General features: G+C 38.8%; 2 protein-coding genes across 5 annotated transcripts; both read right to left on the reverse strand.

Moving 5' to 3' along the window:
• Window positions 1–25,481, reverse strand: LOC131242989 (cysteine-rich receptor-like protein kinase 44). Of its 4 annotated transcripts, none has more exons than XM_058242026.1 (7): window positions 24,578–25,481; window positions 4,987–5,109; window positions 4,275–4,402; window positions 3,912–4,125; window positions 2,178–2,409; window positions 1,079–1,229; window positions 1–467 (listed from the first exon to the last, which is right to left on the reverse strand). In XM_058242026.1, exons 1-7 carry the CDS (start codon window positions 25,350–25,352, stop codon window positions 147–149), a joined length of 1,944 nt encoding a protein of 647 aa, XP_058098009.1. In that variant the 5' UTR covers window positions 25,353–25,481; the 3' UTR covers window positions 1–146. The 4 variants fall into 4 exon arrangements, with proteins under 4 accessions (XP_058098009.1, XP_058098008.1, XP_058098010.1 ...); XM_058242025.1 differs by lacking the exons at window positions 1–467; window positions 1,079–1,229; window positions 2,178–2,409; ... (1 more) ...; window positions 4,275–4,402; window positions 4,987–5,109 and adding exons at window positions 17,591–18,285; window positions 18,923–19,073; window positions 19,761–19,992; ... (1 more) ...; window positions 21,855–21,982; window positions 22,615–22,737; XM_058242027.1 differs by lacking the exons at window positions 1–467; window positions 1,079–1,229; window positions 2,178–2,409; ... (1 more) ...; window positions 4,275–4,402; window positions 4,987–5,109 and adding exons at window positions 17,591–18,285; window positions 18,923–19,073; window positions 19,761–19,992; window positions 21,501–21,714; window positions 21,855–21,982.
• On the reverse strand, window positions 5,358–6,579 carry LOC131242992 (cysteine-rich receptor-like protein kinase 2). Its single transcript, XM_058242030.1, has one exon. The coding sequence runs from the start codon at window positions 6,434–6,436 to the stop codon at window positions 5,618–5,620; it is 819 nt and encodes a 272-aa protein (XP_058098013.1). The 5' UTR covers window positions 6,437–6,579; the 3' UTR covers window positions 5,358–5,617.

Raw genomic sequence — 25,481 nt, forward strand, 5'->3', positions numbered from 1 at the left:
TGTCAACAAGATTACTAATTCCTTCCAAATAAAATAAATAAAAATTCACAGCGTATGGCATAGGAAAGTCGATTGGCTTACCCTAAAGACCTTTATTTCATTTATCTGATCTTTTACAAATCTCGATCAAATGGAAGGCCGACATGTCAACGTGCTGAGATTTGGGTGATCGACATGGTGGCATTGGATGTTGATGACCCCGTAGAGGCAGAAGTGTTTTTAAGGGCTCTATGATGATTTCTAGCAGGGCCGCCTATGAAGGCGGGTCTGATCAGGTTAACATCTGGACGGCCTTGGTTAAGCAGTAAAACCACGACCTGGGACATCGTTGGCCTTGTAGCAGGTGCCTGGGTACACATGAGACCTATCTCTATAACTTTCTTCACTTCATCTGTTCTGCATTCGTTCAGATCTAAGCTCTTGTCCACCAACTCCATCAATGATTCCTCTTCATACAGCCTCCATGCCTGATAAAACCATGCAAGAAAGGCAAAACAATCTTAGTTTGCATATGTTCCAAACTGGACACATGTTCCTGATCTGGGACATCCATTAGGTGTGGCCACCTAGACATGCCCTGGTCCAAAATTTAGGCAGGTCTATTCATCAAGAAAGCCACATGTTTACATTGAATATGGAATGCTGATTAATTTCTTTCTACCATCCATTTCCTTTGTAAAATTTTGTCAGCAAATAGATGAGCAGTTCAACCTATTTTTGGTGGAGAAATCTATGAAATGGGAACCCACCAGATAGATGGCTAGGATCTTGCTCTTGTGTGCCATGTTGCCACTTGAGAGAGTTCACTTGCCTTTGATCAGGTGTCCGAGTGGATAAATGTTTAAGCACATTTTACTTTCAATCATTATAATGTCTCATCAGCAACTATATCCATTTTATTTCTTAGTAGCTGCTTCTTGCCTTTGATCTGTGGAACCAAGGGGTTTTACACGGAGCAATGCAGCACAAAGGACAAAATGTAAAATCATAATCGCCATGGTCGTCGTCATCAAAGCCTTGTTCCAGCTATTTAGGGTCAGCAAAGAACAAAAATGTACAAGATTTTGAAAATAATTACCCATTCAAGAAGATACTGAGTCACAGGTTCAATCTTTATGTCATTACTCCTCTGACCACTTATAATTTCCAGCACCACCACCCCAAAGCTGTATGTGTCGGCCTTCTTGGATAACTGCCCATGGATTGCATATTCAGGTGCCGTGTACCCCCTGTCCAATGAGATTACATGTAGCTTTCGAGATGAAATCTAAAATCAAAATACTAAAATCTCCCTACCATTGATCCAACCATGAATTATGATAATTGACAAAAACTTCATTGTCAGTGAGTTGACAGAAGCTGCGTGATTTTCTATTTAATGGGCTATCAGAAATAACAGTCTTGATCAAACCAGATTGAGCTAGCCATTGGATCTTAGGTAATAAGCATGCAGATGGAGCCACTTATGATGTGATCGAATTTTACTTTATATGGCTGGCACACTTTCCACTTTCATCCCATAGCAAAATCTTAACATAGCAACTGTAAACTTTTTGAAACTATAGAGACTTTGGTGAATTTAAGGTTTTTAAGTTACCCTATATATGGAAGTATGTTCCCCAAGCCTTCCTCATGTTTTGCACATCTTTCCGATCTTTAGAATCCCCCAAAGGAAAGAAGAATAGGAGGAACTAAGTTCATGAAGTCTTCAACGATGACAACAATAGCGGGGGAATTAGTTACTCAATTCAGATTGTTAAATTCATGATATTGATGCATAGAGATGGGCTGATTCCCATTGGGTGTTTTTTTTGTAATTATTTCCTCTGTTGACAGGTTGGGTCTCCTGTTTTATGAAAAGGAGCTCACTGGTGTATAGGTATTTTGGGTTGATCAATGAAATACAAGGATACGTTGGCTTTTAAAAAAAAAAAATAATAAATTAAAAAAATAAATTAAAAAAAATAAATTCATGATATTGATGCATAGAGAGACTGGGCATTCCACAAAGCTCAATTACAAAGATATCCTACAACTTTTTCCATCCACTTGCAAAGGATTGCTTTTGTACATATATTTTTTCAATTATTTCAAGGAAAATGATAAGAAAACAGATAAAGATATGGTCAATGGCAGCAACCAACACAATTTCACAATTGTGATTACTTTGGACTTACAGGGTTCCAGCAACTCTGGTGCTGAGATGGCTCCAGTTGTTCGGCAGAAGCCTTGCCAGCCCGAAATCTGCAATCCTAGGCTGGAAGTCATCATCAAGAAGTATATTACTGGATTTTATGTCTCGGTGTATGATACAAACATGGAATTCCTCATGCATATATGCAAGGCCACGAGCCATGCCAATAATTATATCAAATCGCTGTTTCAAGTTCAGGGTTCCACGCCTACCTCCTGCAAGGAATAACTCCATAAATGTATCCAGTCCGAAGCATAGAAAATAAAAGGACACTACACTGATACATTCACAATGGGAAACCAGCATACATACCTTACTTTGCTGTTTAGTTTGATGCAATGAAGATTCTAATGCAGTGTTTTTAGGAAAAAAATGTAGCAAGAGCTTGACAAAGAACAGGAGATATGGCAATCGTTATAGGTGAGTTTGATTGCACCAAATATCATGATCATTTCATGATATTTTGCACCAAATCATAACCAAACACACCCAGCATAAACTATCAATACTTTTTTATTTGATATTTGCCATAGGTGGGGTGTTCTGTCACGTAAGATGTTGTGATTGCTTTTTACTGCTATGGCACCTCTGTCACAGAGTAGGTATCTCAAATATTGTCATTTATAAGTTATAGTCATAGAATGGATTCATCAGCTTCAGAAAGAAAGAAGATAGAAAATGATGATCATGATTCAGCAAACATGATTCAGTGACATATGCAAGGGGGGGTGTATCCCTCATAACTGCCTTGTTTGACAAAAGCCCCTTGAAAATCCTTTAATGGAGCATCTCAAAAAACCACATTGCCTCTACCAATAGAATGGAAAGGGATGGAGAGAAATGATCAACCCAACAAAGACTGCCGGGCATCAAGAAGTGACCCTCTAGGCCTTCCGTTGATTAGAATTGACATGAGAGCTGCAGAGATGCTTCAATGCATTCATTATCTCCTCTTCAGTTGCCCATTTGAAACCTGCTAATGCTCCATTAGTTAGAGCTGATGAACGAGCTGTCGAAATACCATGCATTCATTTTCTCCACTAAAGACCAAAAAATATTTGTCGCTAATGTCTCGTGAAGGATCCAGCAATTGAAGCTTTGAACCTTTTACAAATGTACATATCAAGTTCTCAATCCCCATAAATGTCATGTATCATTGCCACCAAATCATCATTTAAGCCTTATCCTGACTAAATGGGGTCAGTTAGTGTCATATATCATTATAAAAAGCAATGTGACCTATCTCTACCTCAGTTTCTGGAGACAACTAAGCCGCATGCAACTAGAAATGAAGCTTATTGTTAAGGGGGCATTTTGGAATGCCAAGGAATTCCCCGATGTTTTCTCTGGATGGAAGTACCCTGGGATTTGGTCTGACAAATGGTGCCTAAGACAAAAAACTACCACCACTACCAACATCATATAAGCCTCATCCGAACTATTAGAAATGAATTCCTTCTAATACCAACTAATGGACATTGGCTACATGGATCCTGTACTGAAATTCGACTGTATCAAGGATCACATCCTCAGTTAAAATCATAGGTCATCACGCCTATAAGCAAAACCATTTCTACAGAAGAAGAGTTTGGCAGGAAATATGATCATGCTCATAATAAGAAACTCCTTTCAAGCCAGAAAACAAACAGCTAAAGAAACAATAGAAATAAACAATTGCCCAATCAATGTTTTAGCGAGGTGGGAAAGATGATAATACCAAATAGGAATTTGTCAAGGCTACTATTTGCCATGTATTCATAAACAAGCAGCAGTTCAGGGCCGTTACTGCAACATCCGAGCAAACGAACGAGATTCCGGTGATGAAGATTGCTTATAAGCCTCACTTCACTCTCAAAATCTGCCTCCTCTCTGCCAGATTCACGTATCATTAGTTTCTTGACGGCTACTGTTTCCCCATTCTTCATAACACCCTGTCATGGATGCAAGAAGCTGGTTCTTTTAGAGAAGATGAAGTTTTCTACCTCTTTCATGAGGAAAAAGAAATTGCTATTCTACCACTTTAATGTCTTACATTTGACCATTCTAACAGGTATACAACCATAGAATAGAAGAACCTTACCTTGTATACATCTCCAAACCCTCCTTGTCCCAGTTTATTTCGTTCACTGAAATTTTCAGTCGCAGATTTGAGATCTCTGTAATGGAAATTCACTGCAGCACGCAGTTCTGTTGCCCCTAGTATTCTTCCTACAAAACCATGGGTGTAGGAGTTTATGCTCACATTCTCTTCTAAGACTAGAAGACCTCAATCTATTGTTGGGAACTCAAAATTATATTCCTGACCATGAATTTGCATTGTTTTCTTTTTTTTTTTCTTTTTTTTTTTTTTCTATTTTGAATATATATAAACTTACATTTCACTAGTTGAAGAAAACTTTGAAATTTGATGCTGTCAGAATGAGACATGAACTGATGAATAATAGCAAATCAAGTGAATTATAGAGACCGAGTATGCATCTATGAAAATTCTGTTCTATTGTTTGTGGGATTTATTTTGATGATAATGACACTAAAGCATTTCAAACAACCATTTGAAGGACCATTTGGGGTGTTTAACAATGGGGGATATTGATGCATCCTCAAGGTCAGTAGTGTTAGAGTTCCGATAGGATTTGGAAAGGGATGTTATCTGTCCAAGTTTTGGGAGTTGCCTTCTTTTGGTTGGACTCTTTGGGACTTCCCATGTACTATAGATGTCTTCAAGATTGAAACAGTAAATGAGAATTGGCTCAAGGAATCGACAAGAGGGAGAAGAAGAGGCAAAGACTTACTATTCCGAGTTTTTTCAGTCCTTTTACAACATCGAAGCACTGCGAACAAGAGAACAAGTAGCAGGATAAAGGCAGCTGCTCCAATGCCACCTCCAATTTCGGCTCTTTTATTGCTGGAGGCTCCTGAAATCATTCCACTTCAACCATTAAAATCAATCATTACATGCACATATGGGTAAAAAGAGAGAAGAAATGGGACGGTTTGAGAAATTTCTCCCTGCATTTTTTTCTTCAAATCAACCAAGACATTTTGGACAGCAATCGTGCATAAATGGTCCATCACCCAGAGTTCAAGGTGATTAGACAATATTAGCCATTCAATAGGTGGCCTGCTTACGGATGGTTGAAAGGAAAATTCATCAGGGCCCATCAACCCAACCTTATTAATAGTACACATGGAACTGAGTGTAAGTTCATCAAGATTTGATCTGATGGCCCAACTATGTAGATTGGCCATACAACCAAAAGACCAAAATAACTGGACTATCTCAGCAGCCCAATTAGGGGACTGTAAATGGACAGTCCTGTAAGAGTTGAGCAACAGCCCACATTATATAATTAGGATGGTTGATCACTGCAATTTTATTTTATTTTTGCTGTGGTCCATCCATGTGATGATCCAGTTGATGTACTACTCCAATGAAAAAAAAAAATTTACTATTGTGCAGAATTCTTCAGAGAACTCGCCTCTTTTCAGGAAATGTGCAAGATCTGTTATCTGATCATCGTCAAAGAATGCTGTGTCTGCATACCTCAGAAAACACCCACCGTCCACGGCCCACCCGTTGGCAATTGGAGGACAGCTCTCTATAGTCTCATATGCCCCCTTCAGGCATTCTTCACACCCGTTCTCGCTCACTGTCATCAAGCACTGGGCCACACCATACACAACTCTGCCCCCTACTGTCTCCCTCCTCGCCGCGGCGAAAAACCCGTCTATCCTTGGTGTTGCCATGCATAGATCCCTCAACAGCTCCCTGGCCATCTCAGTGAAACCACCGCCATCCACCGTGCGATTCTCACAAGACCCGGATCTCCAGGGCTGTGTATACTCATCGAAGAATCCCACGTCCTCATAACGGAGGAAGCAACCATCATAGACGGCATGAGCCCCGTCGGCGTTCAAGCAGTGGGTTCGGAGCTGGGAGGTGGCGGTGGAGAAGCAGGAGAGGCAGTCGGAGGTAGAGAGGTACTGCCGGCACTGGGCGATGGCGTAGGCCAATTCGTCGGTGTGGGCACGCTGGGCCTTGGCAAAGTGGTTGGAATTAAGTAGGGACTGGAGCTCAGCAAAGACGAAATCGAGGTTGGAAGAGAAGATGGAGGGGTAGGTTGCATTGTACGCGTCGCAAGCCATCGTTAGGAGGTTGGTTTGGGGATCGGAAGATGTGAATTTTGAAAAGAGAAGGAGAGAGATTGCGACGGAGAAGAGACGAGAGTTTGTGATTTGCATGGTCTTGAGATGAATTTCAGACGAATTACGATTTTTAGCAATTCTGTTTTTTAATTTTCTTTCCTCTTCTTTTCTTTCTTTTCCGTGGTTTCGGAAGAAAGCAGGGTCTTAAGTGAGGAATGCAGTATGCGGCGTCAACAGAAAAAAACCGTAGAAACATAAAATAATACGTATAATGCGGGAGCAGTGTTGCTGTTGTGCTCACCTGCTATTTAGGCACGTGTACGGAGAGCTTTCGACCGTAAATTCCACTCTTTACCCACCGTCTTTTCTGACGCTCGCAAACTTTATTTTCCAAAAGAGTCTTTTAGAATGCAAATCCCACTTTTTACCCTGTCTTTTCCAAATGCTCCCCAACCTTTTTTTTCTGGGGGTTAGCTTGTTAGTACACACCCGGCACACACTCCAAGTTAGCCACCCCCACTGAAGATCGAAACCAAGACCTCAAGTGTTGAAACGAGGTATCTCCACTCAGTCTGCCAGTTGAACTATGGATCTGGGTGTAACTGCTCCCAAACTTTATTTTCCAAAACTAAACCATTATATACGGACACAGTATTTACGGATGAAAATACCCATGCATTCACGGTGGCACTGTGATATCCACAATGCTACCGTGGAGCTCTGTATTGTTGGTGGCACCGTGGATTTCACAGTGGCACCGTCCAACACTAGAAAAAGGGTTAAAGTACTTAGCTAAATACATATGACTACGGATTACAACCGTAGCCATTAGAAGGCAGCCAGCCAATGCATCATTATGTTCGTAGCCATAAGCTTTGAAGCTCGAGCCATAGCTCAGAGGCTACGGATCTAATCCGTAGCCACTAATTATGTAGCAAAAAGTGCAAACAACTATTGATAATTGAGTGAGCATAACGTGAAATTGAACGAAACTAACATGAAATTCAGCGATCTTCAAGTGAAGTTGAACGAGCTTAACAAGAAATTAAGCGAGCATAACATGAAATTCAACGAGCCTAACAAGAAATTCAACGAGCCTCAAAGGAAATTGAGCAAGGTAAACATGAAATCCAACGAGCCTCAAAGGAAATTGAGCAAGGCTAACATGAAATTCAACGAAACTTAAAGAAAATTGAGCGAGGCTAACATGAAATTCAACGAGCCTCAAGGGAAATTGAGCAAGGCAAACATGAAATTCAATGAGCCTCAAAGGAAATTGAGCGAGTCTAACATGAAATTCAACGAGCCTTAAGGGAAATTGAGCGAGGTAAACATGAAATTGAGCGAGAAAAACATGAAATTCAACGAGCCTCAAAGGAAATTGAGCGAGGCTAACATTAAATTCAACAAAGCTAACATGAAATTGAGCGAGCCTAACATGAAATTCAACAAGCCTCAAAGGAAATTGAGAGAGGCTAACATGAAATTGAGAGAGGCTAACATTAAATTGAGCGAGCCTAACTTAAAATTGAGCGAGGCTAACATGAAATTGAGCGAACTTCAAATGACATTAAACGAGCCTAGAATGAAATTGAGCGAGGCTAACTTGAAATTAAGTGAGGCTAACATGAAATTGAGAGAGCCTAACATGAAATTGAGTGAGGTAAACATGAAATTGAGCGAACTTCAAATGAAATTGAGCGAGGTTAACATGAAATTGAGCGAGGCTAACATCAATTTGAGCGAGCTTCAAAAGCCTAACTTGAAATTGAGTGAGGCTAACATGAAATTGAGCGAGTCTAACATGAAATTAAGTGAGCTTCAAAGGAAATTGAACGAGCTGAACTTGAAATTGAGCGAGGCTAACATAAAAATGAGCGAGCTTCAAATGAAATTGAGCGAGGCAAACACGAAATTGAGCGAGATTCAAATGAAATTGAATGAGCCTAACTTGAAATTGAGTGAGGCTAGCATGAAATTGAGTGAGACTAACATGAAATTGAACAAGCCTAACTTGAAATTGAGCGAGGCTAACATGAAATTCAACGAGCCTAACATGAAATTCAATGAACCTAACATGAAATTGAACGAGGCTAACATGCTCAATTTCATGTTAGCGCGTTCAATTTCATTTGAAGCTCGCTCAATTTCATGTTTGCCAGCTCAATTTCAAGTTAACCTCGCTCAATTTCATTCTAGGCTTGTTTAATGTCATTTGAAGCTCGCTCAATTTCAAGTTAGGCTCATTCAATTTCAAGTTAGTATTACTCAATTTCATGTTAGGCTCGTTCAATTTCATTTGAAGCTCGCTCAATTTCATGTTAGGCTCATTTAATTTCATTCGAAGCTCGCTCGATTTCATGTTTGCCTCGCTCGATTTCAAGTTAGCCTCGCTTAATTTCATTCTAGGCTCGTTCATTGTCATTTGAATCTCACTCAATTTTAAGTTAGGTTCGTTCAATTTCAAGTTAGTCTCACTCAATCTTAGCTTCACTGAATTTCATGTGTGCCTCGGTCAATTTCCCTTGAGGCTCGTTGAATTTCATGTTAGCCTTGCTCAATTTCCTTTGAGGCTCATTGAATTTCATGTTTGCCTTGCTTAATTTCCTTTGAGGCTCGTTGAATTTCATTTTTGCCTCACTCAATTTCATGTCAGACTCGCTGAATTTCATATTTGCCTCGCTCAATTTCCCTTGAGGCTCGTTGAATTTCATGTTTGCCTCGCTCAATTTCCTTTGAGGCTCATTGAATTTCATGTTTTCCTCGCTCAATTTCATGTCACTGAATTTCCTGTTTGCCTCACTCAATTTCCCTTGAGACTTGTTAAATTTCATGTTAGCCTCGCTCATTTTCCTTTGAGGCTCGTTGAATTTCATGTTTGCCTCGCTGAATTTCCTTTGAGGCTCGTTGAATTTGATGTTAGACTCGCTCAATTTCACGTTAGGCTCATTGAACTTCATGTTAGGCTCACTCAATTTCATGTTAGGCTCATTCAATTCCATTTGAAGCTCGCTCAATTTCATGTTAGGCTCGTTCAATTTCATGTTAGGCTAGCTCAATTATCTGTAGTTGTATGTACTTTTCGCTACAGAAGTAATGACTACGAATTAGATCTGTAGCCATAAAACTAATGGCTACGAATCTAATGAAGCAATGGCTACGAATCTAATGAAGCACTGGCTACGCTACAACTGGCTACGATTGTAATCCACAGCTATAGGTCTTTAGCTACAGCCTTTGGCCCTTTTTTTGTTATTGGACGGTGCCACCATAGACAAGACAGAGTTCCACGGGGGCACCGTGTATTTAACGGTGCCATTGTGAATGCGAGGGTATTTTCGTCTGCAAATAGTGTGTCTGTACATAATGGTTTAGTTTTGTAAAGTAATGTTTGGAAGCATTCAAAAAAGACAGTGGGTAAAAGGTGGGATTTGTAGTCGGAAAAAACCCTTGAAAAAATGATAATAATTCGTACAGAAATTCCAAGGGCTTGATTGGTTGCCACTTTTTATTGCGTAATGCTTACATGCAATCGGTGGGCCCATAAGTTGCATCCAAGCCAACGACTTCCAACCTATCATTTGTCTGCAACATCCATCCCATCCAATAGGTTAGCCCCACCATGAGGATCAATTTGTGCAAAATACAGCCCCATACACTCATCGAGTGGGCCATACCATAGAAAATAATGTATATGTTCGGGTTCTTTTCTATTGCATGCAGTGTTTGCGAGAGTGCCATAATTGATATAACAGCTTGATTCAAACCAATCAACTTTAACACAAAGCGTCGATATAGGCAAATCAGTCTATTGCGATCATATATAACCCAAACTTTAGGTCATATATAACCCAAACTTTAGGAGGTTGGTCACGTTCCCAACCACTGGCAGAATAATGATAAGATTATAAAAAGATGGTAAGAGGGTGGGGTTCTTCCTCTGAAGATAGGTTGCTCCCTACCTTTCACTATAAATGACTTTTTAGTATACATTTGCAATCAAACAAAAGGAAATACTTACAATCGATCACAGAGAATGAATGCAAGAATGCACCTCTTGAAAGAACTAGTTGTAATGGATAAGGGACAAGCCCTTCATATGAGTGTAGACTTTGATTAGAACTAAGGATTATCTATATTATCACTACTCCTATGATAGATTGAGCTAAGGTAAATTGATAGATTTAATTTGTTTGGTGTATCTTGTGTCGTTATATGAGTCTCACCAATTCTTCTTCTATTTATAGATCTTGTTATGAGGAAAATCGAACTAACTTGTCACAGGTGTTTTAATGGATATTGGAATATCCATATTCAATAATAACAAAAGAAAGTTAAAGAACAAACATCATCATTTTATTTCATTAATCTTAATTCTTATTATATCCCTCACATCGCCATTGATTCTAAAATAAAATATATTTTAATTGGTATAATTAATAATAATTTAATAATTTTGACAGCATCTTGGCTTGTATAATGTCTGTCACCATGATAGAAGAGTTGTGCGAGTTCCTTGCCTTACGTTGATATGAATATGATATGTGCATAGGAGACCAAATCCCGGACTAATTTGGAAAAAGCATGATCATAGGACATGTCAGGACTCCTGTTACGTGACCGCGCAAATAGTCCTTGTCGTGTGGTCATGCAACAGACTGATCTTCTGTTCTGCTTCTTGCATCTTTTTCATTCTCTTCTCTCGTATCGCACTACAAGATACCTAAATGCCTCGACTTGTAGACTTGAAAACTCTCGAAGATCTCTCTGATTCCCCTGGTGCTCCTTGATTGTTAATGCCTCAATGGAGAGAGGGGAGGGGTATATAGGTCTTCGGACGTATGAATTGCCAAACCCACACAACTGAGTGCAGTTACACAATCGCGTACCATACCCCTGTTGTGTGGTCGAGAAACAAGCCTTTGTCCATACTGGGCAATCTGCCCAATGAAACTCCATTTAATAGATCTTTTAGTTGTTGCGCAGTCACATAACTCATCTATGTTTTTGTGGATGCTTTAGGGTGGATTTCCCAAGGGGACAGGAGATCGACTCTCACTTTTCCACTTGTTGACTCGCTCGAAGGTTTTTGTAAAATGAGTAAAAGGGTATATAATATTTGACTAGAGTCGCCACTAACCAATTATTATGATTCTATAGTCGGTTAGACCTATAAAAATGCTTAAGATTGAGAGCCCAGAGATCCTTAACCCTAAGATGACTCGTGAGTTTACATTTTCGAGATTCAAGTAAGGGACCGCTGTTATATAGAGGAAAGGTGTTAGGCACCTACTATGCCCGTACGGATGTACAATCTTCACTGGCCAACTGGTTGAGGTTTCTGGTGGATCTATTCTGATTATATTGGCATGCCTCAGATCATACACCTGCCAGTCAAATATGAGAAAATGATGGAATACAATGTATATGCTAAAATGACAGCTAACTGGCTAAGGTTTTTTATGGGAAAGATTCGATTATATTGGTAAGCCTCAGATCATACGCCCGCCAGTCAAGTGTGAGAAAACGATGAAACGCACTATGATATTGATGTATATGAGGACCAAGGAGGTTGAGAAGAGAACGAATGTTGTACGATGTTAATGCATTGATTTGATGAAACTGATTGACGCTTGAACGTTAGTGTCACAAGGCTAGATTGAGTGGCTCAGATTTGAACTTAGGTGGCTCAAAAGGCTTGGACTCTCACTAGGCTAGACTAGACCAAGGTTGAGCTCTCTCACTCTCACTCTCACTCTCCTTGGTGGAAGGATGGCTAAACGGCTATGGCTAAGGCTAAGGTTAAGAGATTTCTTCTGGATGTCTTAGATGGGGGTGAGTGAATGCTTGAAATGAGAAGGGGAGGGGGCTATTTATAGCCTCTAACCTAGTTTTCTTGTAATTCCCGATAATCCTAGGGATAAAAAGTGGGTGAAGGGATAGGATAGGAGATTGCCACATGGCATTATCTCATGAGTTGAATGAGGTGGTAAAACGAAAATTTTGGGTAAAGAGATTGGCATTGGAGTAAATACACTTCAACCGTATACTTAAGGTTTGTAAAATGAGAATTCCACATACTTAAGGGATGCTGCCCCAAAGAAGGGGAGTGCCACATTACTGGCGACAACCTGGATGTTAACGGTTCCCACTTGGACTCCCTACTTTAGCAGGTAGCATCCTCCAAGCATGTGAAGGCTCTACCGTAATGGTTGCTTCTCTGCGGTTTTACATATTTCTCCAATTGGGCTTGCTTTTGGGCTTGGGTTCGGGCTTGGTTTTTGTTTTAACTAAGTGAGTTGATAGGGTTATAGGGTTGGGTAGGTTGACTGAGTGAGTTGACTAAACGAGTTGATTGGGTGAGTTGACTGGCTGAGTTAACTCACCGAACTAACTCATGGCTCTAAGGTTTTAGGTTCCTAAGGTTCAAGGTAAGGTTGACTGGCTTGACTAGGTTGAATGAGTTGAGTTTAAGGTTAAGGCTTCTAGGGTTGGGGTTTAGGATTATGGTTTGGTTGTCCATCCATCAGTTCAAATTCAATAAGCTTATCAGCCTGAGGTGGGGTGTCTACAGCTCTTCGGCAAAGATTGTATGCAACTGAATGTCAAAGCCAATGGACACCCCTCCTTTGCTAGTCAGTCATGAATTGTGACCTAGTTTCCTTGCTTGCCTTTATGTTTGTGTGAAAGGACGAGCTATAGATGTCCTAGAGGGGGGAGGGGTGAATAGGATAGTACAAAATAATTCAAAATAATGCAGAATAATAAAACAAATATTCTAAATTGCTTAGAGTATTGAAATCTTGATTCCAAATAGTTAGTAGGACAACCATCACCTAAAAGATTTTAGCAGGACAACCTTATTTCACGATGTCTTTGAGATCAAAATACCAAACTTAGCAAGAGACAATTAATCACAAGAAAAATAGTAAAAAAATAAACATTCAACACGACTACTCAAGAAGTTATAGTGGTTTGGTGCTTAACCCCACACCTACTCCACTCCCAAAATTACAACCCTCGTAATTTTGGCTTCACTATTTCAAGGTTTTCACAGGGTTACCTTAACAACCTAATACAGTTCTTGTGATTTTCACGGGCTATCACGACAAAACCCAATTTGTGATTTTCACGGGATCACCACAAAACAACCCACTAAGATTTTAGGGCTCTCTTAGAAAAACCCAAAAGATAAAAAAATAAAATACAGTACTTATCTTCTGATGTCGAGTTGAAGATATAACTGTAGCTTGATTGCAGTGATATTCTTTCTTAGGATATTGATGAAGACGTATATGTGTTCAACCAAAAAAATAATATAAAGATCTAATGTATTTTCAATAAACAAAAACCCTATTGCTGTAAATTCAATTATCTGATTCTCAAGTAGATTATGGATTACTTTATTGAAAATGATTAAAATTAACTTGAGAAAATAGAATAAAATAAGCTAAAATTAAAATAAGATTTACTGCACAAATAGCTTAAGAAGGCTATGACTTTCTTTCATTACTTGAGTATATTGTTAATAATTTTTCATTGTAAAAATGAATGAGAAAAGGCCTCTATTTATAGCCAAAGGTCTTGGAAATTCGGCTGGCCAGATTTTCTGTTCGGTTGGCCAAATTCTATCGATAGCATTCCAACGACACTCGGATTTCACAGGATAAGATCTTTTAAAAATTTGGCTGGCTGAATACAGGGTTCGGCTGGCCGAGTCTCCCTGAGATCCATAAATTAAATGTTGATGGAAACTTGACTGAACACACTTAGGCTGACCAAACCCAAGGTTGGGCTGGTCGAACTTGACAGGGAAAATCTTTGTCTTGTTGTATACTTGCCCAAAATGTATTGGGTTAGCGGAGGGTAGTTAGGCTAGCCGAACTAGAAGTCGAGCTGGCCTAACTTCAGTGTATTTTACGTAGAATTATATTTATTATGATACCAAGTGAAATACACCTAACCTAGGGTCATTCTAAGGTTATACCAGCTGATGGTTGACACGTACAGATGCTTTAAACTTCGAACCAAGACAATTTAGAACTTGCAATGATGAGTCTTCCTTAAGATGTTGATCCTTGGCTATAAATAGAGGTTTTCTCTTACTCTAAAAACAACGAAAATTTATAGTTTCATATTATTTTGTAAAGAAAAATTCTTTAAGACTCATTAAGCTATTTGTGTTGTAATTATTATTATTATTATTATTATTATCTTATTTCATTCTCCTTCTTAAGGTTTGATTAAATTGTTTTGATAGAGTAATCCTTACTTTACCTTGAGAAAAGAGAGAATCGAATCTACAGCAATAGGGTTTCATTTATTTCATTAAAAATCTATTAGATCCTTTTATATCTTTTTGGGTTGAACTCATACAACGACTTCATTAATATCCTGAGAAGAAGATCGCGGCATTCATGCTACAACTATGACTTCGGCTCGCCAAATCGAAGATTACAACTATGACTTCGGCTTGCCGAATCAAAGATAAGTATTGTCTTTTAAATTATTTCAGTTTGAGTTTTTCTGAGATAACTTGGAAATCTCAGCGGGTTTGTTTGTGGTGATCCTGTAAAATCACAAAGCAGATTTGATTGTGATAGCCCATGAAAAGCACAATAATTGTATAAGGTTGTTAAGGTGAACCTGAAAAACCTTAAAATGGTGAAAGCCAAAATTGCGAGGGTAGTAATTTTAAGAGTGGAGTAAGTTGCATTGAGGCACCGAACCACTATAACTCTTTTGTGCATTGTGGTGATTGAATATTATTATTTGTGTTATTATTGTGATTTACTTATTCTTTGCATTAGTTTAATATTTTGATTTCAAAGACGTCATGACATAAGGTTGTCCTACGAATTATTTGATATCAAGAATTCAATACTTTGTAAAATTATATTCCATTAATTTATTATTCCGCATTATATCGAAATATTTTTTATTGTCCAATTCAACCCCCCCCCCCCCCCCGAACATCTATAGCTTGTCCTTTCAGTGCATGATGTGTGAACCAATTCAATTAAAGTTCAAATTTGTTTTGATGCATGAATGATGATGTAATTGCCTTATAATCCAGTTTGATAGGATAGGCCTTCGATTTAAGTTGAGTTATCCATTGAATCAGTAAATTGGATATTGTGATTACTATGAGTGGATTCTTATATCCTTAGTCTTTTATTTATTTATTTTAAAACCCTTTTCTAAATCGCTGGATTAAAAACTCAGACAAACGATTAGACTTAGATTAGTTCTAGACCGTGTTCCCCATTCCTTATGGATTCGACCTCGGTCTCATCGAGTTATTACTATATCATAGTCCTTCACTTAGGATTGTCTTAATCTAAACTTATGTATAGTTCTTTCGACATTGGTATAAAACTAATAAGAAATTTAGGTGAAGAAGTATCTCAGACTGAATATGCTAGTGTCATTGGCAATCTAATCTATGCTATGAACTACACTAAATTAGGCATTGCCTCTGTAGTAAGAAAGTTGAGTAAATATTATAGTAATCTAAGTTACATGCATTGGAATGCAATTTATAGGGTTCTAAGGTATCTTAAAAGGACGTGGGATCTTGACATTCATTACTAATGATTCCCAGCTATAATTGAAAGCTATAGTGACGTAGATTGGAAATCAGGGATTGTTGATTCCAAATCTACCAATAGTTTTATCTTTACCGTGGCAATTTGAGTTATTTTGTAAAAATAAAAAAATAAAGTTGTATAGATCATTCTACTATAGGATCCAAATTGGTTGCTTTAGCAATAGCTGGTGAAGAAGCACAATGGATTAAACTTTGTTAATTGATATAACTTTATGGCAAAATTGATTCCGCCTATTATTCATTGACTACAATAGCTTAACAGCTATGGGAAGAGCTAATAATAAGTGTTATATTAGAAAAATTAAAGAAATTTGCATAAAACATGGTTGTGTGAGATAACTATTGAAAAATAATGTCATAACTCTAGACTTTATAAGCTCCAATGAAAATATAGTGGATTCCTTAACCAAAGGCCTACTCAAGAAAAAAGTCTAAAAACATCAAAGGAAATGGGACCTAAACCCATACAAAAATGCCTTACTAGAAATAGTAACCCAACCTAAGAACTGGAAATTCCAAGAATTGAGTTCAATGGGAAAAACAACTTTCATAGGATTCCTGGTTGAAATGCATTACGAGATTGTGGATAAATCATTTCTCTAAGTTCCTCTCTACCATGTAAGTAATGATGTAAGTAATGTTACTCTTTGTTACGAATTAAGGTTGAGTTTTATCCTTAACGAGTTTATAGCCTATAAGGTGGGGTGATATTTGTTATATAGACATCATTAATAAACTCACCTATATGAGTGTGGAAGGGAGGCCGCTTCCTGTGAAAATTTGGCTAATTCTCTAAAGTACTTATGAAATGGGAATATTGCATATGGCTGCAAAGTGTAACTCTAAACTACTATATGTGTCTCGTGTATAGTTTACATAAAAGAAATTTAATTCAAGACCTAATTCACTAATTTTCTTATAGACCAAAAATGTTTCATTAAGTAGGGTTCAAGACAATTAGCCCTCTTATGCATAATAGTGTTTTGTTATGCCTGATTTTTTGTGTCGATATAAGTGGAGGATTGTATAATATATTTCATAAAAATATAAAATTATGAAAAGAAATAAAGAAAACAAAAAGGTAGTTTTTCTTGTTCTTTTTTATACCTTATGTTGCTTTTGGGTCTTGTCCTTTTGTGGGAAAAGATAATCCCACATCGGATGGGAATGAGACTTGAGTAGTGTATATATAAGATCTCTCTCCTAAGCCCTTTGTGAACATGCTAAGCTTTGGCCAAGCCCATATGCATGCACAAGCTTGGCATGGAAACCGTTAACTGGGTGAGTGTGCCCATGCACACCTCCTTGTACTAGCATGCAAGGGAGGCAAATTATTCACACTAAGGGGAGTAAATTATCTCAAAGATAGCAAACTGAGTCCATGCCTTTAACCCAACAGCAAATTTAAGCTCTTCTTCTTTTGCAACATATAAAAGGTGTGAGGTACCATATATATAAATTCTCCACATTCTTTAATTTTATTTGAGTTTATTTCTCATCTTGGTTCCACTAGTTTTTCCATGTTTGGTTTGAAAAAAATAATTATGAATTCCATAAAGATTGACATATTCCAGTTCATTTCTTTAGCATAAAATACAAGATGAAGTGGTGATTTCCACTAGCAAAACAAACATATCTCATAAATGAAATCCATTTCTAGATAATACCAATAAAAATAATCACTACGATTTTCATATTCTTTATTTTCTTTCCTCCTCTTAAAAAGACCAGTAAGGAAGGAAAAAATTGGTTTTTCAAATTTTCGTTCTGCCCTTCGAAACCTATACATCATTCAAACAGCTGACAAAGATTCCTGGAGTTCTGAAGCCCAAGTCTCATTGACCCAAGCCAACAAGCTTACTAATTCCTTCCAAATAAAACAAGTAAATAAAAATTCACAAGGCGTGGAATAGAAAGTGAATGGGCTTTAGCCAAATCAATGGTACTAGTGGTCTTTGATCGAAAAACCTTTATTTCATTTGTCTGATTTTTTACATAGTGGAAGGATGACACCTCAACGGCCTGAGACTTGGGTGATTGACATGGTGGCATTGGACATGGACGACCTGGTAGAGGTGGACGTGTCTTTAAGGGCCCTATTATGAATTCTATCGGGGGCACCTATGAAGGCAGGTCTGATCACGTTAAGACCTGGATTGCCTTGGCTAAGCAGCAAAACCACGACCTGTGACATGGTTGGCCTTGAAGCAGGTGCCTGAGTGCACATGAGACCTATCTCTATAACTTTCTTCACTTCATCTGTTCTGCATTCGTTCAGATCTAAGCTCTTGTCCATCAACTCCATCAATGAATCCTCCTCATACAGCCTCCATGCCTGATAAAACCATCCAAGAAAGGCAAAACAATCTTAGTTTTGCATATGTTCCAAACTGGACACATGTTCCTGATCTGGGACATCCATTAGGTGTGGCCACCTAGACATGCCCTGGCCCAAAAATTAGGCTGGTCTACTCATCATGAAAGCCACATATTTACATTGAATATAGAATGCTGATTAATTTCTTTCAACCGTCCATTTCGTTTGTACATTATTGTTGGCAAACTAATGAGCAGATCAACCTATTTTTAGCGGAGAAATCTATGAAATGAGAACCCAGCTGATAGATGGCTAGGACCTTGCTCTGTGTGCCATGTTGCCACTTGAGTGAGTTCACTTGCTCATGCATGTTTGTATAGTAAAACTGATCCATGCCTTTGATAAGGAGTCCAATTGTATAAATGTTTAAGCACATTTTACTTTCAATCATTATATTGTCTCATCAACAACTATACCCATTTTATTTCTTAGTAGCTGCTTCTTGCCTTCCATCTGTGGATCGAAGGGTTAGCCTGTTTTACACAGCAACACAGCATGAAGAACAAAATGTAAAATCATAATTGTCGTGCTTGTCATCATCAAAGCCTTGTTACTGCAAAGAACAAAAATGTAAAAGAATTTTGAAAATAATTACCCATTCGAGAAGATACTGAGTGACAGGTTCGATCTTTATGTCAGTACTCCTTCGACCGCTTACAATTTCCAGCACCACCACCCCAAAGCTGTATGTGTCGGCCTTCTTGGATAACTGCCCATGGATTGCATATTCAGGTGCTGTATACCCCCTGTCCAATGAGATTACATGTAGCTCTCGAGATGAATTTTAAAATCAAAATACTAAAATCTCCCTACCATTGGGTGAATGGACCTATCTAATCATTGTCAGTGAGATGACAATAAGAGGAATTATTTTCTGTTCAGTGGGCTATCAGAGATCAACAGCCTTGATCAAACAAGATTGAACTATAGCCATTGGATCTTAGGTGATGAGCATGCATATGGGTCCACTTATGATGTGATTGAAGTTTACTTGATATGGCTGGCACACTTTCCACTTTCATCACATAGTAAAATTTAACATAGCAATTTTTTAAAGTGTGAAGACTTTGATGAATTTAGAGTTTTTAAGAGGCCCTATATATGGAATTTTGATCCCTGTGCATCCCTCATGGTTTGCACATCTTCCCGATCTTGAGAATACCCCAAAGGAGAGAAGATGTGGAGGAACTAAGCTCTTCAAGTCTTCAACAATGACAACAATAGCAGGGGAATTAGGTACTCAATTCAGATTGTTAAATTCATGATATTGATGCATATGGGTGTTCCACAAAGCTAGATTACAGAGACATTCTACAGCTTTCTCCATCAACTTGAAAAGGATTGCTTTTGTGCATATATTTTTCAATTTCAAGGAAAATGAGAAGAAAACAGATACCAAGACAATTTCACAATTGTGATTACTTTGGACTTACAGGGTTCCAGCAACTCTGGTGCTAAGATGGCTCCAGTTGTTCGGCAGAAGCCTTGCCAGCCCAAAATCAGCAATTCTAGGCTGGAAATCATCATCAAGAAGTATATTGCTGGATTTTATGTCTCGGTGTATAATACAAACATGGAATTCCTCATGCATATATGCAAGGCCACGAGCCATGCCAATAATTATATCGAATCGCTGTTTCCAGTTCAGGGTTCCACGCCTATCTCCTGCAAGGAATAACCGCATAAATGTATCCAGTCTGAAGCATAGAAAATAAAAGGACACTTCACTGCTACATTCACAACCAACATATACACCTTTCTTTGCTGTTTAGTTTGATGCAGTGAAGATTATAATGCAGTGCTTACTGGAAAAGAGATAGCAAGAGCTTGCCAAAGAACAGAAAGGAGATATGGCAATCATTACAGGTGAGTTTGATTGCACTCAAATATCATGAAAATTTCTGATATTGTGCGCCAAAACAGAACTGATTAATCATGAAATTCCATGGAATTTAATCATAAACAAACACACCTAGCAGCATAAACTAGAAACACTGTTTTATTTGATATTGGCCATAGGTGGGGTGTTCTGTCACGTAAGATGTTGTAATTGTTCTTTTTCTGCTATGACACCACTGTCACAGATTAGTCATGTTGAATATTTTCATTTATAAGTTATAGTCATACGATGCATTCATCAGCTTCAGATATAAAGAAGAGAGAAAATGATGAACATGATTCAATGATATATGCAAGGTGTATTCCTCATGACTGCCTTGTTTGACAAAAGCCCCTTGAAAGTCCATTAATGGAGCATCTCAAAACAACCACATTGCCTCTACCAATAGATTGTAAAGGGAATGAGAGAGTTGATCAACCCAACAAAGACTGTTGGGCATCAAGAAGAGACCCCTAGGCCTTCCATTGATTAGAATTGAGATGAGAGCTGCAGAGATGCTGCAATGCATTCATTTTCTCCTCTTCATATGCCCATTCGAAACCTGCTAATGCTCCATTAATTAAAGCTGATGCATGAGCTGTCAAAATACCAATGCATTCATTTTCTCCAATAATGACGAAAAAAGATTTGTCGCAAATGCCTCGTCAGGGATCCAGCAATTGAAGCTTTGAACCTTTTACAGATGCACATATCAAGTTCTCAATCCTCAGAAATGGCATGTATCATTGCCACCAAATCATCATTTAAGCCTTATCTCCTGACTAAATGGGGCCGGCTAGTGTCATATATCATTATCTAAAGCAATGTGACCTATCTCTAAATCAGTTTTTGTAAACAAGTAAGCTGCATGCGCCTAGAAATGAAGCTTATTATTAAGGGGGCATTTTGGAATACCAAGGAATTCCCCAATGTTTTCTCTGAATGGAAGTACCTTGGGATTTGGTCTGCTAAACGGTGCCTAAAATAAAAAATAAAAAAACCACCACCACCACCACTACCATCATCATATAAGCCTTATCCCAACTAATGGCGTTGGCTACACGGATCCTGTACCGAAATTCCAGTCTATCAAGGATCACATCCTTGGTTTAAACAATAAATCAGCAGGCCTATAAAGAGAAACCATTTATACAGAAGAAGAGTTTGGCAGGAAATATGGATCACGCTCATAACAAGAAACTCCTTTCAGGCCAGAAAACAAACAGATAAAAACACAATAGAAATCAACAATTACCCAATCAATGTTTTAGTGAGGTTTGAAAGATGATAATACCAAATAGGAATTTGTCAAGGCTACTATTTGCCATGTATTCATAAACAAGCAGCAGTTCAGGGCCGTTACTGCAACATCCGAGCAAACGAACGAGATTCCGGTGATGAAGATTGCTTATAAGCTTCACTTCGCTCTCAAAATCTGCCTCTGCTCTGCCAGATTCATGTATCATTAGTTTCTTGACAGCTACTGTTTTCCCATTCTTCATAACACCCTGCCATGGATGGAAGAACATGGTTCTTTTCAGAGAAGATGGAATGAAGTTTTCTACCACTAAATTGTTATTCTACCTCTTTCATGTCTTACATTCAACCATTCTAACACATATAGAACCATAGAATAGAAGAACCTTACCTTGTATACATCTCCAAACCCTCCTTGTCCCAGTTTATTTCCTTCACTGAAATTTTTAGTCGCAGATTTGAGATCTCTGTAATGGAAATTCACTGCAGCACCCAGTTCAGTTGCCCCTAGTATTATTCCTACAAAACCAAGGGTGCGAGAGTTTATGCTTACAGTCTCTTCTAAGACTAGCAGACCTCAATCTATTGATGGGAACTCGGAATTATATGGCCGACCATGAATTTGCACTGATTTTTTTTTATTTTTTTATTTTTTTATTTTTTTTATTTTTTTATTTTTTTATGTTTCTTTTTTTAATATAAATTTACATTTCACTTGTTGAAGATAACTTGGAAATTTGATGCCTGTAGAATGAGAAATGAAGCAATGAATAATAGCAAATCAAATGTATTATAGAGACCAAGTGTGTATCTATGAAAATTATGTTCCATTGTTGGTGGCATTTAGTTTGATGATGATGACACTAAAGCATTAGAAACCACCATTTGAAGGACCATTTGGGGTATGTAAGAATGGGGGATATTTATGCATCCCCATGAACAGTACAGTTAAGAGTTCAGATAGGATTAGGAAAGGGAGGTTATCTTTCCAAGTTTTGGGAGTTGCCTTGATTTGGTTGGACTCTTTGGGACTTCCCATGCTCTGTAGATTTCTTCAAGATTGAAACAGTAAATGAGAATTGACTCGAGGAATCGACAAGGGAGAGAAGAAGAGATAAAGAGAAGTTATGCAAATGCAGCTCATTTCTTACTATTTTGAGTGTTATCAGTCCTTTTACAACGTCGAAGCATTGCGAACAGGATAATGATTAGCAGGATAAAGGCAGCTGCTCCAACGCTGCCTCCAATTTCGGCTTTTTTAGTGCTGGAGGCTCCTGAAATCGTTCCATTTCAGCCATTAAAATCAATCAATACATGCACATACAGCTAAAAAGAGAGAAGAAAAGGGATGGTTTGAGAAATTTCTCCCTGCATTTTTTTCCCCTTCAAATCAACCAAGACGTTTTGGACAGAAATAGTGCATAAGATGGTCCATCACCCAAAGATCATGATGATCCAAGAATACTAGCCATCCTATAGTTAGCCTGCTTAGGTATGGTTGAAAGGAAAATTCATCAGGGCCGACGATTTGGTGTTAAAATAATTAAACTGATTGGAAGGTTATGATCGTCTTTTCACCGTGATTTTTGGGTTAAGGCCTATCAACCCAACCTTATTAAGCCTGTTTGGATGCCTGTAAGTTCTTTTAAGTTGCAAGTGACTTACCTGTAAGTGACTTACAGGTGAAAGTTACTTACAGGTAATCTGTTTGGATGTAAGTTGTAAGTCACTTACAGGTAAGTTACTTTTCCTGTTTGGATAACCTGTAAGTTACTTACAGGTAAAAAGCTGTATATTCACATCGAGCATAGCTTAGATTGAGGAATCGTTCTAAAATGTTATAATCATATAAAAAAACATGGGATCAAATATGTTATTTTGCTAAGCCCATCAAGATGAATATTTGAGATAATTATTAAGCTAAACCAATCATCAAGTGGGCTATAAAAGTGGGCCTACGAATTCAAAAAATCTATAATATGGAGTAATAACTCAATTTAAGCATTGAGAATAAACTTAAAAACATTAATAGAAAATCTAATAATTAAATTACTTGCATTCCAACTGTGCAATCTGATGTAATTTCCAAGGGCCAGCGCATCATCAATCCCACTCTATCATCAAAGTTGTTCTCATTCTCTAATGAGGAGTTTGATGCTCAGGATCTAAGAGATTCACCAACACTGATGTAGATCGTTAAATTACTTGCATTCTAACTGTGCAATCTAAGAGATTCACCAACACTGCGAGTACATCACAGGATCACCAACCACAGGCCACAGTGAAACCAACCAGATAAACGATCTACAGGATCACCAACCACAGGCCACAGTCCCTGACAGTTTTATGGGATGCTGCATCACATGGTCCGTTCGGATTAAAGGCCCATGACACGTGTGAAAAAATACGCAGGTGCGTATAAGTGACTGTTTGGATGCCAGCGTGCCTTATAGAGTAACGTCAAACCACTCCCGTTTTCAAAGGAGAAAAAAAGGGTAGATGAAACCCTACCGTTTTAGGAGGAGAAGAGACGGAAGGCAGTCACTGCAGCGAGAGATTGCAGAGACGGAGAGAGATTTGGTGGGTTGGTGCGTTTCTCCCTCTTCCCCTCTTTTTAAAAATCTGACCATTGAGCCTGTAAGTGACTTACAGGGAAGTGACTTCCCACCCCCATCCCCCTGCAGTTTTTTGGTAGATTTGCCTGTAAGTGACTTACAGGTTGTAAGTTACTTACAGGTTATTTTTCTCCCCCAAACACCACCTGTAAGTGACTTCCCTGTAAGTCACTTCCCACTTACCCAACTTACAGGCATCCAAACAGGCCCTAACAGTACACATGGAACTGAGTGTAAGCTCATCAAGACTTGATCTGATGGCCCAACTATGTAGATTGGCGATACAACCAAAAGACCACAATGACTGGACTATCTCAGCAGCCCAATCAGGGGGCTGTAAATGGACGGTGGATAAGAGTTGAGCAACAGACCACATTAAACAATTGGATGGTTGATCACAGCAATTTTTTTGGCTGTGGTCCATCCATGTGATGGTCACCTGATGTACTATTCCAATAATAATAATAAATATTGTGCAGAATTCTTCAGACAACTTAACCTCTTTTCAGGAAAGGTGCAAGATTTGTCATCTGATCATCGTTAAAGAATGCTGTGTCTGAATACCTCAGAAAACACCCACCGTCCACAGCCCTCCCATCCGCACTTGGTGGACATTTCTCTATATTCCCATATGCCCCCTTTAGGCATTGATCACAACCGTTCTGACCCACTGTCACCAAGCACTGGGCCACACCATACACATCTCTGCCCCCCACCGTCTCCCTCCTCACCGCGGCAGAAAACCCGTCTATCCTCGGTGTCACCATGCATAGATCGCTCAACACCTCTCTGGCTGTCTCCGTGAAACCACCGCCATCCTCCGTACGATTCCCACAGAGCCCGATTCTCCAGGGCTGTGTATACTGCTGTGTGTACTGGTCGAAGAATCCCACGTTCTCGTAACGGAGGAAGCAGCCATCATAGACGGCGTGGGCCCCGATGTTGTTCAAACAGCGGGTTTGGAGCTCGGAGGTGGCTGTGGAGAAGCAGGAGAGGCAGTCAGAGGTAGAGAGGTAGTGCCGGCACTGGGCGATAGCGTAGACCATTTCGATGGTGTGGATACGCTGGGCCATGGCAAAGTGACTGGAATTGAGTAGGGACCGGAGCTCGGCGAAGACGGAATTGAGGTTGGAAGAGAAGATGAATGGGTCGATTGCATTGTTCGAGACGCAAGCCGCCGTTACGAGATTGGTTTGGGGATCGGAAGATGTGGGATTGGTGAAGAGAAGGAGAGAGATTGTGAAGGAGAAGAGACGAGAGTTTGTGATTTGCATGGTCTTGAGATGAATTTAAGACGAATTGTGATTTGTAGCGATTCTGTTTTTTATTTTGCTTTTCTTTTCTAATGTTTCGGAAGAAAGCACAATCGAAGAGAAATGGAGTCCGGCGGGGTCAACAGAAAA

This window comes from Magnolia sinica, chromosome 4, assembly GCF_029962835.1.
Source record: "Magnolia sinica isolate HGM2019 chromosome 4, MsV1, whole genome shotgun sequence".
Taxonomy (NCBI): domain Eukaryota; kingdom Viridiplantae; phylum Streptophyta; class Magnoliopsida; order Magnoliales; family Magnoliaceae; genus Magnolia; species Magnolia sinica.